Raw genomic sequence first — 14439 nt, forward strand, 5'->3', positions numbered from 1 at the left:
GACTCCAGAATGCATATAAAAGAGCACGATCAATGAATGAACAAAATAAAAAACAGCAAACACATATATATATATGACAAGCATACTAAAGATTTTAAATTAAAAGTAGGAGATAAGGTTTTATTAAAAAACAAAACAGGTCATAAATTAGATAACCAGTATTAAAGACCCTATGTAGTAATTGAAATCAAGAATGATTAAGTTATCAATGAGTCCCGTTTACCCAACTTGTATTCAGCAGATGAGAGTTTGTTTGGCAACGCATAATTTATTTCACACCGTCGCTGCCTCTGTAAGAGCATGCTGTCAAAATGGCCAATTTAAAAGAATTCCATTAGAAGTTTCAAAATCAACTTCCGCTTTTGATTGTCTAAATAGCAGCGTATTGTATGACAAGAAAAGTTGAACGAAAATATATTTGGCTAACGTCAAAACGCAGGGAAATACCATATATTGTATTGATGGCTTACGTCAAACGGCAGAGGCAGTTTTCGGAATAGTTAAGGCTTAGAAGTTGTAACGGAAAACTAAACATATTTCGACGATATGTGTTGATACATATAAAATTGTTATACCCTTGCAGAGGGTATTATAATTTCAGTCAGAAGTTTGCAACGCAGTAAAGGAGACGTTTCGACCCTACATATATTCTTAATCAGCATCACTAGAGGAGTCGATCTAGCCATGTCCGTCCGTCTGTCCGTCCGTTTCTACGCAAACTAATCCCTCAGTTTTAAAGCTATCTGCATGAAACTTTCCCAAAAGTTGTCTTCCTATTGCAGGTAGTATATAAGTCGAAACGAGCCGGATCGGACGATTATAGAATATAACTCCCATAGGAACAATCGGAAAAATAAATGATAAAAATATATAACTTTGCTGTTTCTCAATTTTTTTTAAGTTCTTCGACATATAGTAATGGTTAAATATTTCAAAATTACGCTTTAAATTTCATCAAAATTAAACGACTACAGCATATAGCACCCAAAGGAACAATCGGAAAAATAAATAAAAAAAATTTTAAGTTTGCTGTTTTTTCATTTATTTTTTTAGTTCTTTGATATATAGTAATGGTTAAATATTTCAGAATTACGATTTAAATTTCATAAAAATCGGACGACTATGGAAACAATAAAAGTATTAAAAAAAAACTATCATATAATTGATCTGCAAATCATCATAGCTTTAATGTTTTTAAACATACACGCAAGTCAATCATAATATTAAAGTTGTCAAGAATGTGATTTTGTTGCAATACCTGCAAGGGTATATGAACTTCGGCTTGCCGAAGTTTGCTTCCTTTCTTTTTTGAAAATATGTTTAAAAATAAAAAAAAAACGGGAACATGTAAAACAATTTATAATAGATTAATGTTGTTGCTGTACGCGAGAGAGCGAATATACATCATGGTTTTATGAAAATGATAAAATATGATGAGATTAATTATAGACTTAATTTACAAACACTGTAAGTGGATGACTATTCCGGATAGACTTAAAAATAAAAACAAACTTAATATTCTGCGGAATAAATAAATTATTATTTTCATTTCTTTCATTGCTTTTGATTTTGTATACGTTTTTGTTTTGTGCTATCATTAGTTTTTATTTTTTTTTTAATTTAACACTTTGAGTTATTTTGTTCTTTTTTACGTTTTTGTTTTTTGCTATCATTTTGTTTTTCTTTTTTTAATATAATTTTCTTGTTTTGGTATCCCGACGATATAAGACTAATTCTTTTTAGATCCATCGGTCACTTTGTGATTGTTACATTATAACTTAAATACTTTGTGATTCGTACAATAAAACTTAAATACTAGAAGTACAATTACATTACATTACGTTACAACAACAATACTAATTTTACCATATACAGATTAAATAGGTTTTGCTGACATGAGTAACATAAAGAAATGAGTTAAATTTGAAACAAAAATTCGTTTTTAAAGTGCGTTTCGTTTCTTATACTTTTTTATATTGTTTGGGAGGTTATTCCAATAGCGAACAGCCTGTATAAAAAAGTGTTCTTCCTTTATCGCCAATTTTAATCTTTTGCAGAAAATGTTGTTTGTTCTAGCTGACAAAGCCAGTTGCACATGTTCAATTAAGTACTGCGGCTCTTTTTTAGTCAGGAGTTTATGCAGAAATAAGAGGGTTTTTTCCTTATCCATGACTCAAAGCTTAGTTAAAATATCTTATTTGAGTGGCGTGTTATGTGCTCCCTGCGGCTTAAATTAAAAACATATCGCGCAATTGAGTTGAAGGCAACTTTTAGTCTTCGCATGCTAATGGCGTCGCAGGATCGAAATACTTCAATACCGTAAAACAAATTTGGAATAATGCAGGTTTTCGCTACAAGCATCCTGATATTCTGTGGAATAAGGTTTTTGGATAGGGATAGCTACATGAGCATGACATATGCTGTTCCTGTGGCTTTGTTGACATGGTCATCCCACGTTAATGTGGAATAAAATTCTATTCCCAGATTTGTGACCCGTTTAAAAAATTCTATTTCAACATTATTTACCTCAATCTTTGGAAGACAGCTAAAGTCAATTAATTTTTATGAGTAAGTATGCATTTTGATTTGGATGGATTGAGTCTTAACCCGTTCGCATCAGCCCAATCATTTATTTTTTGCTAATTCTAATACACTCACTAATTTGACTTAGGGGACGGCTAAAACATCATCTGGACATCATCTGCATAAAGGTGCACATCACATACATACGTGAGATATGTTCGGATGAGGTTTATTGCACTTGAAGAGAAATTGTACAGTGTGCGAATCTTTGTGCAGAGTATTTCGTGGTTTATCGAGTCAAATGCTTTGCTAAAGTCAAGAAGTGTTAGGAGGGTTACTTTGCTGTCTTCAATTTTTTGGCGAATGTCTTCGGATATCTTTAAAATGGCAGTTGTACAACTTCTGTGCTTTTTGAAACGACATTTCTTGCAATCTAGAAGATAATTGTTCTCCAAGTAAGTTTGCATCTGCAGGGCAACTTATTGCTCAAAGGACTTTGCAAGGAAAGGCAAGATGGAAATTGGTCTAAATTCATTTGTTGATTTCGGGAAGGGCAAAATTTTAGCAATTTTCCAGCAATCAGGAAACATTGACGTGGTAAAAACTGTATTAAAAATATGGGTAATATAACAGATTAGTTTTGGGAGCAACATTTTTATTAATTTGGGGCTAACATTATCTAGACCTTCTGCATTTGATTTTGCTTTAAGTATACATTCAAGGACATCACATGGACGTACATTGCATTGGCGAATTTATTATTATAATATTTACGTTTGGAAGAAGAGATCAAGTTTGTGACTAAGTTTCTCAGTCGTTAATAAATGATGCGCAGGCTTTCAGTTTTATACCTTTTCCAGCGATTGTTGCATTATCCCGCAGGCGAATTTGTTTTTTAATTTCCAAGTTAAACCATGGCTGTACTGCAGGTTATTGTGTTTTTGTTCTTAATGGAACAAATGTCGAATATTGGAGTTAAATAATCGAAGTTGTTCCTGTGGCGAAGTCAAGTCGTAAATGTTTGTCCAGTCATAATTGTCAAAATCAGTTAGTAGGTTGTTGAAATTTATTGATTTATAGTCCCGATAGTTAAAAAATCGTGTTGAATAGTCAGAAATAAAATCATATGTCATAAATATCATGTCATGTTTAGAGAACGCTGGCCAACACAACTGGTCATGGAGAAGGATTTTTGACGGCTCACTAACAAGGAAAACATCTAACAAAGAGCTACAGGTACTTGTGAAATGCGTAGGTAGTTGACAGTTTACCAAGTTTAGGCCAAGAGAGTTAAAGTCATTTTGTACACTTTGTTCTCTGATCATGTTGCTGTTAAGATCTCCAACCAGGATTACGTTTTCGTACGCCACAGATTTGCCCGATACAAACTCTAAGAGATCAATATATTCGGTCATTCGATGGGGTCTATAAATACAACAGCTTAACACTTTTGACTTGAAACTAGGATCTACGACTTCCACAAACAGATATTCAACTCTACCTTCGATCGGGTTTGATTTAATAAGCTTCGAAATGTATTTGTTGGTTACAAAAATCGCTACACCACCTGCGTGTTTTAATCTGTCGGACCTATGCAACACGTAGTCATCACATTTACAAACCATGTCTCTGAAACACACACTACATCAACATTGGATCCTACAAATAGTTCCCTAAACTCATCCATTTTTTTGACCAAGCTTTGAGCATTTATGTGGACAATCCTCACACCAACTTTCTGTTTACACAGAATTCTCAGCAGACTGCTCGCTGTTGCATTATTTGTATTGACCTGCATTAATAGTGGGGTATAAGGTAAATTTAGAAACGCACATATGAATTGAGAAGGCACAAGCTAGATTTGAACGAAAAGAGATTACCAATGGAAAACCTAAATTACTCTTAAAAACTATAGAAATAAAGAGGTCAGCTGCATAGGAGATGTTATTGACGAAAGCTATTTTGGGCAGCACGACAAATATTTAACTCAACCTTCGATCGGGTTTGATTTAATAAGCTTCGGAATGTATTTGTTGCTTACAAAAATCGCTACACTACCTGCGTATTTTAATCTGTCGGACCTATGCAACACGTAGCCATCACATTCAAAAGGGACGTCACTGTAGCCACTTACAAACCATGTTTCTAAACACACACTAAACTCCCTAAACTCATCCATTTTTCTGACCAAGCTTTGAGCATTTATGTGACAATCTTCAGACCAACTTCTGTTTACACAAAATTCTCAGCAGACTGCTCGCTGTTGCATTATTTGTATTGACCTACATTAATAGTGGGGTATAAGGTAAATTGGGGAACGCACATATTGTATGAGTTGAGAAGGCACAAGCTAGATTTGGACGAAAAAAGGTCCAAAACCTAAATTACTCTTAAAAATTATAAAGAGCTTTTATTTACGAAAGCTATTTTGTGCAGCACGAAGGGTAACTTCGGCAACCAGTGCGCTGGATCCAGAGAGGGGGAGAGCAGACTCAGCAGCCGTGATCGCTGAGAGCTCATCAAGCTGCTGGATAATGTAAATGTCCTCTCTCCCACTGCACTTCACGTTTTGCGATTTTCGGACCCTAAAAATGTCGCGGACTCTCGGAGACGGAACAAGGTTTGTCGCAAAGCAGAGCTTGTTAAACAGCGGCCTTAGTTTCTCTCCTTCCACCAAAGGATCGCCATGCAAACCCGCTGCGTGCGCCTCGCTTTCGGCACTCTGTGCGTCAAGCTTACCTTGCACCGTGCCAATTTGGGATATTAGGGAGCGCAGCTCCTCAACCTCCTGCTTCAGCTGCAACATGCGATTCATCTCCGTGGTGACACCCAAGAGCCGTTCCTTCAGCACCTCAAGCATCCTCTCCTCGACCTCACGGATGGTAGACTTGATCAGCTGGGCTTGTTCATCGAAACGGCTATTCATTGCCGCGATAAGCATTGGAGAGGCAGTGTCATTGGCAGCGTCAGAGGGGCGCCCGCGCTTTGTGCCAGAGGTTTCTTTTAAGCGTTTTCCCTCTGGCAGAACCATATTTTGTTTTGTTTTTATTCTTCGTTGAGTTGGTGTTGTGTTGGTGACGAGAGTTTTTCGATTGAGTGTTTTGATGTGTTGAGTGTTTTGTCTCTGTGGTCTTGTGTTATTTTTGTAGCTTAGAACCGATTTATTCCGGGCAAAATGAATTTTTATGTGTTTTGCTCTTATTTATGGTGCTGTATTAAGCAGTTTTTATTTTTGTAAGCCGTGTTTAAGGTATTTTTCGGTGTTAAGGCGGAGCTTCACAAAAGTGCGTCTATCCGATTCGATAACGATATGAATAATAACTGTGTTAGCTTACATATAAAACATGTTTTATTAAAATATTTTTTTGTATTGCCAAAATGAGAAGAAAACATATTGAATGATTGTTAAGCGCGAAACAATTCGAATTGATATCAGAGTAATTTTATAGTGAAAGACGCGAAACGCATGCTTGTTTCCCGTTTTTGTCATTAGTCTTATTTAAGAGAATATATGAGCGGTTCATTTCTTAGTCTTTGTTTAAAAAAAACGGGAACCAACTTATAATTGGACAAATTAAAACGATCATCTGTAATTTGTAACCTTGTTCACATAAAATTAGCAGTAAAAGTTTGACCCCAATAATAATAATAATATTAGTAAAAGTAATGATGCATAATTTTTAAGGGAAGAAGCCGGTGGCGTACCAAACAAAGGTCACCCTACTAGTACAACCGAGTTCAAGAGAGACATGGAAGACGTGCTCCGCCCGGGTATGAAAAACAAATATGTGTATCAAAACATTGAATCGGAATATTATCGTAGAACAATGCAGCGTTTGGCGTATGTACATAGTTAATTGATAACATATATGTATTTTATGTTTTTATAGGCAAAAAGGAGGATTATTAACCGGATTCTACAAGTTTTTTTTAGCTTTAAGACATACAGCACGATTATCAACTGATGTTTATACATTATTATTTTTATGCGATTTTATAAACTTTTTTGTATTACTTTTTGGATTTCCAAAATTTGTGGTAAGTTAAGTTTTACCATAAGTATTATAATTTGTATTTAATTTGCATTTTCACACTGAGGCAAATCCACTGCTTGCCTTAATCAAAGAAACCACAAGTTTGAAAAGTTCATTTTTTTGTGCTAGTCTTCCGGGACAGTACCGCTACTAACGAAATTTGATAGCAAAAAAGACCATAGAAATACAATATTAAACGCCTTATCGTTAAAGAGTAGTTTTTATTACTCGCAAAAAAAATCTATGATATGTTTTATTCAGCGAAATGCATTTAGGTATCGTCTGTACTGTAGTATGCTCACATATCGAGTACACACTGCACCGCTTATATCACTGCAACATTGTGGCATTTGCTTATGTCCAAATATTCCCAGCACTTCAAGTGCGGAGTAATTCGACCCACACAACAATCTGCATGCGCGGCCGACCATTCGGTTACCATGTGAGCATAACACTCTCTCTCTCATGCGCGGCCGCTGCTTGCGTCGCCCAAATACACTTACGCATACATTAACATATATATTCAGATACATAAGCGTTGGCCGCGACGCTGCTCGTGCAGCTATACGAATTGTAAGCCAAGCCAACTTTATTCTTAAGTCAAGTGACATTCAATTAATAAAGCCCGTTCTTAACAGACGGATTTACAAAGACTAAAAATATTAAAAACTATTTATTACAGTACTAATATTTTTAATCTCGCATGCTTTTTTGCTGTTCATAACTAGGGTTTTTCTAAACGCAGCGGGATGCTTTTCTCTCGTTTTTTTCGGCTCATTCTTTCTGATAACAAAGGCGGAATGTGTCTACCGTAAAGATGAGCTTATGAAATTTATTTAAAGATCATTTCTAGAAGTTTTTTGAAAGAGTCTGCATTGCTTCAGAGAAAAATGTTTTGTTAAACTCGGCAAACGTATTCTGTTGACATCTGAACATGGACAATAAGGTTGCTGGTGCAACAACAAAAATAACTAAAACAATTGACACTTGGTAGCTTTGACATACACTTGTGCCCAAAAAAGATTACATAGATTTTTTTACACATAAGAACACTGTAACTAAAGGGTTTTTCAATAGGTTCAACTTCAACTTTTTTCCGATAGGGACGTCGAACGACGCCATGTTTTTCCTTGTTCTCTTGTCATATGAAACTTCATTAGTATACATTTCATCATAGAACGCTACACACTTGAACAGCGATTGCAAATTGTGCAAATTTTTTATCAAAATAATTGTTCTGTTGCTGCTCCTTTAAGAGCATTACGGCCATGTTACGGTCCATTTAACAAGCCAGCCCGTTCGACAGTCGACCGTCCAGTGGCAAAATTTGAGTCTACGTTTTCGCTACATAATGTTCCGGTGCCCTTGAGAGCAAGAAGTGCTCGAAGTGATGATCAACAGGACGGGGCCACATGCCACACAGCACACGCTACAATCGCAATATTGAAAACTAAGTTCGATGAGCGTGTTATTTCGCGAAATGGACCGGTTGAGTGGCCGCCGCGCGCGTGTGATTTGACACCTCTAGACTATTTTCTTTGGGGTTACGTGAAGTCATTGGTCTATGCCAATAAGCCGGCGACGTTGCAAGAGCTCAGAGCTGGAATTTCGACCGATTTATGCGAAAAAGTGGTTGAAAACTGGGTTCAACGATTAGACTTCGTAAAACGTGTACGCGGTGGTCATGCGAAAGAAAACGAGTTTCATAATTAAATGTATACATATGTTCAAATTCGATGATAAAAAAAAAGTTAGTTGAAAAGTCAAACCGTTTGTGTTTTATTCAAAAAAAAAGTTGAAGCGCTCCTATTGAAAAATCCTTTAGTATCACTAATTACACAAAATATAGACAGGTATTTTCATATAACGAAAATGGACACAAAATTTTCCAAGCGGCAGGCTCTCAGCAGCAAGCCCCGAAGCTTTGTGTCCATTCGGGTTTTTTGCTCTCTCATTCTTCTTCTCTCATCGTTCTGACGCAAAGAGGAGCATTTTGAAGAAGGTTGCCCTGCGCTGGAATTGGTATACAAAGACCAAAGATAAAGCATTCTCATACACGGAAGCATGTGTGCATTTATTTCGTTTCGACACATCAAGAATATTTTGTCTTTTGCTACTTTTCAAACTTGGTACCCAAAGAACATGGGCGAATTTATTAAGCATATTAAGTAATGATATAATATATTTTTTAATATTTCAGCATCATATATGTATATAAGTTAGTACGGAACCCAAAGATGTCGCAAGACCGGATGCAATTCTCCAAATCAGCGGTCTGTAAGAATGAAATACAAAACCTGAGTCGCTGAGTGGTAGGGGAATGCACCGGGTACGAGGCGCTAAGTCAGCGGTCCCACGCTAGTCCCGCTGACCAAGGCGGTAAAGTAATGCAGCGAACTAGTACAAGGTTAGCACTCTGCCCGTAGTGCTGGCGTCAATTCTGCTCGTCGCTGCCGACGTTGGACCCTCTGTCCAACCTTATGCAGCAGGGCGACATGTCCTTGACAAAGTATTATGATGAATTCGAAAAAAGCTAACTTTGTTAACAAACAAAACGCTGATGTCTCATGATACTGCAACTGCGACAGTCCATAACGAAAAATACAGGAGCGACGCACTGCATACCTTTATTTCAGTGTTGAACAAACTCTCTAAAAATGACAGTTTTTCGAGCAAAACCAAACGATCTGCCCACTGCCCTCGCATTGGCACAAGAAGCACAGTCAAGTCATGAACGCAGTGTATTTGCAACCACCTTTGCAAGACACGCTGACGAAAAATTGGGAAAACCCCCAATTAAAAATACTAACTGGCGGCAAGGTCAGAATTCTAAGCAACTACATTTTAACCCAGAAAACGCTTGTTACAGGCACCGAAACTTTACACAAAAAAATCAGGGTCAATCAGTACCAGAACCAATGGAAGTTGATCCCTCCTCACGGTCCCGGCAAACGACAAATTCCTACAAAGGATATAAGGGAAATGTCCTGAGTAACAGACAAAAGGTAAATACCACAACTCAGGAACAGGAATACACCGAAGACTATGAGATACAGGCTCAAGACAATATAGAGAACTCGAGGATGATTTACTCCCAACCGAAGACTGTAATTGTTAGAGGGGAGTCCCTGCTTCCGTATATAAGCCGAACGATAGCGGGGAAAATGATTCGACTTTTAAGAGGTACAGGTGCATCGAAAAACTACATAAAACCTTTGCCTGGCTTGACACACATAAAATACGTGGATGATCCTTTTATGGTCTCATCCCTTCATGGCTCCACTAAAATGGAAAAAAAAAACTGTAAAATAAACCTATTTAACGAAAATTCGTATTTGTTTATTTTTGAAAACCTAAAGGAATTCGATGGCATTGTTGGTCTAGATCATTTAAAGAAAGTAAATGCTCGAATTGACCTTAGTAACGGTAAGATTGAACATAATTCAGGATCGGAAGATTTGCAATTTGCTAAATATAAGGATGTTAATTTTATCACTTAAAATGTCGATGATGTCCCCATTGCGGTAAGAAAAGAATTTAATTTAATTATCACTAAGAGGGCTGGGGCTATTGCAGACCCTAATCAAGCCCATCCATATAATATAATATAATAGATACAGCTGCATCGAAAAACTACATAATACCTTTGCCTGGACTGGCACACATAAAAAACGTGGAGGAACCTTTTATGGTCTCATCCCTTCATGGCTCCACTAAAATGGAAAAAAAAATTTTAAAAATAAACCTATTTAACGAAAATTCGTATTTTTTTATTTTTGAAAACCTAAAGGAATTCGATGGCATTGTTGGTATAGATCATTTAAAGAAAGTAAATGCTCGAATTGACCTTAGTACCGCTAGGATTGTACATAATACAAGGATGTTAATTTTATAACTTTAAATGTCGATGATGTCCCCATAGCGGTTGGAAAAAAATTTAATTTAATGATCACTAAGTGGGCCTCGATTTTAGGAAACTAAATCAGAAAACGATTGTCGATAAGTACCCTACAATACCGAGTATTTTACAACATTGGACCTTAAATCAGGTTTTCACCAAATCAAGAAGATTTCCGTTCTCTGTTAATAACGGAAAATATGAGATCTGTATATTACCTTTTGGACTCAAGAATGCACCCAGCACTTTCCAAAGGGCAATCGACGATGTCCGACGGGGAACAAATATCAAAGACATGCTACGTGTACGTCGATGATGTCATCATCTTCTCTAAAACGAAAGAAGATCATATTAGGGACATAAACTGGGTTCCTAAAAGCTTATATGAAGCTGGCATGAGGGTATCTCAGGAAAAGTCTATGTTTTTCAAAAGGAGCGTAGAATACTTGGGATTAATTGTGCCTTGCGCAGGACTTACAACGTCCCCAGATAAAGTAAAGGCAATCGAAGCCTCCCAAGCACCTACTTCACTTTATAGCCTAAGATCATTTTTGGGTCACTGCAGCTATTATAGATGTTTTATAAAAAGATTTGCCACAATCGCAAGACTCCTAACGGAGATCTTAAAAGGCGAAAATGGTAAAGTAAGCACAAATCAATCAAAAAATATCAAAATTGAGCTATCACTCAAACAACTAGAATCATTTGAAAACCTTTAACCTTCTAGCGTCAGAAGACGTAATTCTAAAAAAACCCCGAATTCAGCAAATTCTGCTTTGGGGCTGTATTGTCACAGGAAAATCGTCCAATAACCTGGATCTCCAGAGCAATCCGTGACAACGAAATGCATTTCGCCACTAATAAGCGCGAACTTCTAGCCATTGTATTGGCGCTTAAAAACCTGAGAAATTATTTGTATGGGGTAAGAAAATTAAACATTTATACTGACCATCAACCTCTGACGTATGCAGTATCCGAAAAAAATACGAATGCCCTAATGAAACGCTGAAAATATTTTATTGACGACCATAACGCAAACATTTTCTACAAACCTGGCAAACAAAATGTGGTAGCCGATGCCCACTCACGACAGAACGCGAATCCCTTACAGCACAACTCGGAATCTGATATCGCTACCATTCATAGCGAAGATTCACTATAGAGTCAATGGACAAATCAGTAAATTGTTTCTGTAATCAGATAATTATTGAAGAAGCAGACTTCCCATTTACGAAAACCTTTATTCTATTCAAAAAAAAAAAAAAAACCGACATATTATTCGTTTTTCCGACCTTTTAACTCTTCTAGCAACACTTTTAGACGTAGTAAAGCAGATGTCGTTAATGCCATTCATTACGAACTGCCAATGTGAGTAGTCATTTATTTGTATGGCAGTGGTCATCGAAAAGTCCATAGTCAGAATAAAAGTCCAAAGCGTTAACCTAAAACCAGAAAGAAGGAAAGAACAAAAATCTAAATTAAAAATTAGGTCTAGAAGAATCGTTAATAAGAACTGTCATCCCAAGGTCTGCTTCAATTACTTCCGCCGAGCATAGGGATATAGTTTATTCCCCAGGCGTTTATTTGATTTCAAGAAAACCTTCTTCTACGCTTTTTTCCTGGGCCTGTTTAATTTTTGTACTAATCTCGGTTTCGAACTCTGAAGACCTAGAGTGTACTATTTTTATAGGCGTTTTATTAGTCACTGAGTGGATAGTTCTATTGCATTAAGTTTTGTCAAGTAAGATAACCTCCTTAATGTTGTTTAGTTCTTTTTCGATTTTTGGGCAACGCGCTTTTTCGGCATGGGTGCTGTGAAATCGTTCAACCTGTCCGTTCGAGGTGCTGTGCAAAGGGAGTGCATTTTCAATGTTAATATTAATATTATTTAATTATATTGACTTAATAATCTCGGAGTTAAATGATTAATTAATTAATTAATTCAGCATAAACTAATCAAGGCATTTCCCTCTACGACGTTTAAACATTGCAAGTTTCTTGTATCAGATATTTCTGATCAATAAGAACAAAAGGAAATAGTTATTTTAGAACATAATAGAGCCCATCGAGCAGCTCAAGAAAACGTTAAACAGATTCTGAGAGACTATTTTTTCCAAGCCGTCACCCTACAAGGCAAACAGTCAGCCAAATGCCGATACCATGTTATCCAGGAGAAATTCTCCATATAATCATATTTTCAACAGATATTAAACTCTTTCTCACATGTGTTAAATACATTTTTCCATAAATTTTCTAAGTTCGTTATTCTACATCCGATCGCATCCAGAGCTATGTGGATATAAAATCCCCAATTTTAAATATTGTGAATTTTTTTCCAAATACGCAAACAATTTATGTGACAATGAAAGATCATTAAACTCCAATACTATTAAGCCAATATTATTAAATAATTTCAACATTAACATTCAAAATGCAACCCCCATGCACAGCACCTCGAACAGACAGGTCGGAAGATTTAACAGCACCCTTGCTAATATAGCGCGTTGCCTAAAAGTCGAAATAGAAATGAACGACACTAAGGAAGTTATCTTACTAGCCACAACTAAATGCAATAGAACTATAACTATAGAACGTCTATAGAAATAATACACTCTAGCTTTATAGAATTCGAAACCGAGATTAGTTCAAAAATTCAACAGGCCCAGGAAAAAAGCTTAGACCAAATAAACAAAAACAGGACTTACAAAAGTTATCAGGTTGGCGACAAGGTTTTCTTGAAATCAAATAAACGCTTGGGGAATAAACTATCTCCCATATGCTCGAAGGAAGTAATGGAAGCAGACCTTGGGACGACAGTTCTTATTAAAGGGAGGTTGGTCCATAAGGACAATTTGAAATGACGATTCTTCTATACCTAATTTTAAATTTAGATTTTTGTTCTATCCTTCTTTCTTGTCTTAAATTAACGCTTGGAATTTTATTCTGACTATGACCTTTTCGATGACCACTGCCTTAAAAGTAAATGACTATTTACATTCGGACTACATACCGTTAACGGATGGAGACGTCACAAGCCACTTATATAACTTCATATGAAACAAAGGCTACAATCGACGCTTTTACACAGGACCACATGAGACGAATAGTCCCTAGTTTAATATTCTCAATAACATAGGCAAAAGTAAACTTAATCAACCCAGCAATTCTGAATGAAATTGATAACAAAGAAATTAATCACGAAAGGCTCACAAAATTTTGCATTACCGATCTTTTTGAAGTATCCCAGATAAAAGCATTTCAAAATAATGATATAATACATTGCATACATCATAAAATACCCTAAGCCTAATTAAGTATGTAAGAAAATTTCTCTTTACCCAATATAACATAGTAATAGGATTCTAGACTTTGGGGAGGACTATTTAGTCGCTATTTGTGGTAGAAAGTCGTTTGCCATCCACCATTGTGACGCTTCAATTGGAACAACGTTTTGCAGAAAATCCGATTCCTCGTCATGCGCCCAAAAATTAGTTTCCGGAGCCGTCGCTAAGTGCAGCACCATTCCAGGCCACCTCAGTCCAATAACAACTATCGACGACGGAATACTAATTAATCACGATGCTGCTGCGAAACTTCAATACGTTGACAGCCCTAAAAACCTTCATAGGGGCACATATCTGGTAACCTTCGACGACTACGTTATAATAAACAAGACCCTCTTTAAAACCACTATGGCATACTGAAGAAGAAACCTGCAGTATCGATGGTGACCCACATTAATAGCACGGGCCACAAATAGCAGCTGAGCCTGCCTGTCCTTCACGAACTAAGCCTGAAAAATCTTCAACACATCGAGAGTCTTAAAAAAGAAATTCTAACGAAGCCACTCTTAACTACTTTGGTAATCGCTCTTCGTCACCTATTGACTCCATCGACGTTGCGTTCGTAGACGCCAGAGCAACTTGACAGATGTACTAAAATCTACTCTGAAGAAGTCCGAGAACGGCCTTAACTTAAAGGAGG

The 14439-nt window shown here is 36.7% G+C and overlaps 1 protein-coding gene across 1 annotated transcript in view; it reads left to right on the forward strand.

The window, feature by feature from the left end:
* Window positions 1-6271: 6271 nt before the first annotated feature.
* Window positions 6272-14439, forward strand: part of LOC128265213 (piezo-type mechanosensitive ion channel component-like) — a 170365-nt gene continuing 162197 nt past the window's right edge. The window contains exons 1-2 of the mRNA XM_053001088.1: window positions 6272-6364; window positions 6414-6561. Coding sequence (XP_052857048.1) covers window positions 6273-6364; window positions 6414-6561 — 240 coding nt within the window. The 5' untranslated portion in view covers window position 6272. The remainder of the gene's footprint in view (window positions 6365-6413; window positions 6562-14439) is intronic.

Source organism: Drosophila gunungcola, unplaced genomic scaffold (assembly GCF_025200985.1).
Source record: "Drosophila gunungcola strain Sukarami unplaced genomic scaffold, Dgunungcola_SK_2 000101F, whole genome shotgun sequence".
Classification (NCBI taxonomy): Eukaryota; Metazoa; Arthropoda; class Insecta; order Diptera; family Drosophilidae; genus Drosophila; species Drosophila gunungcola.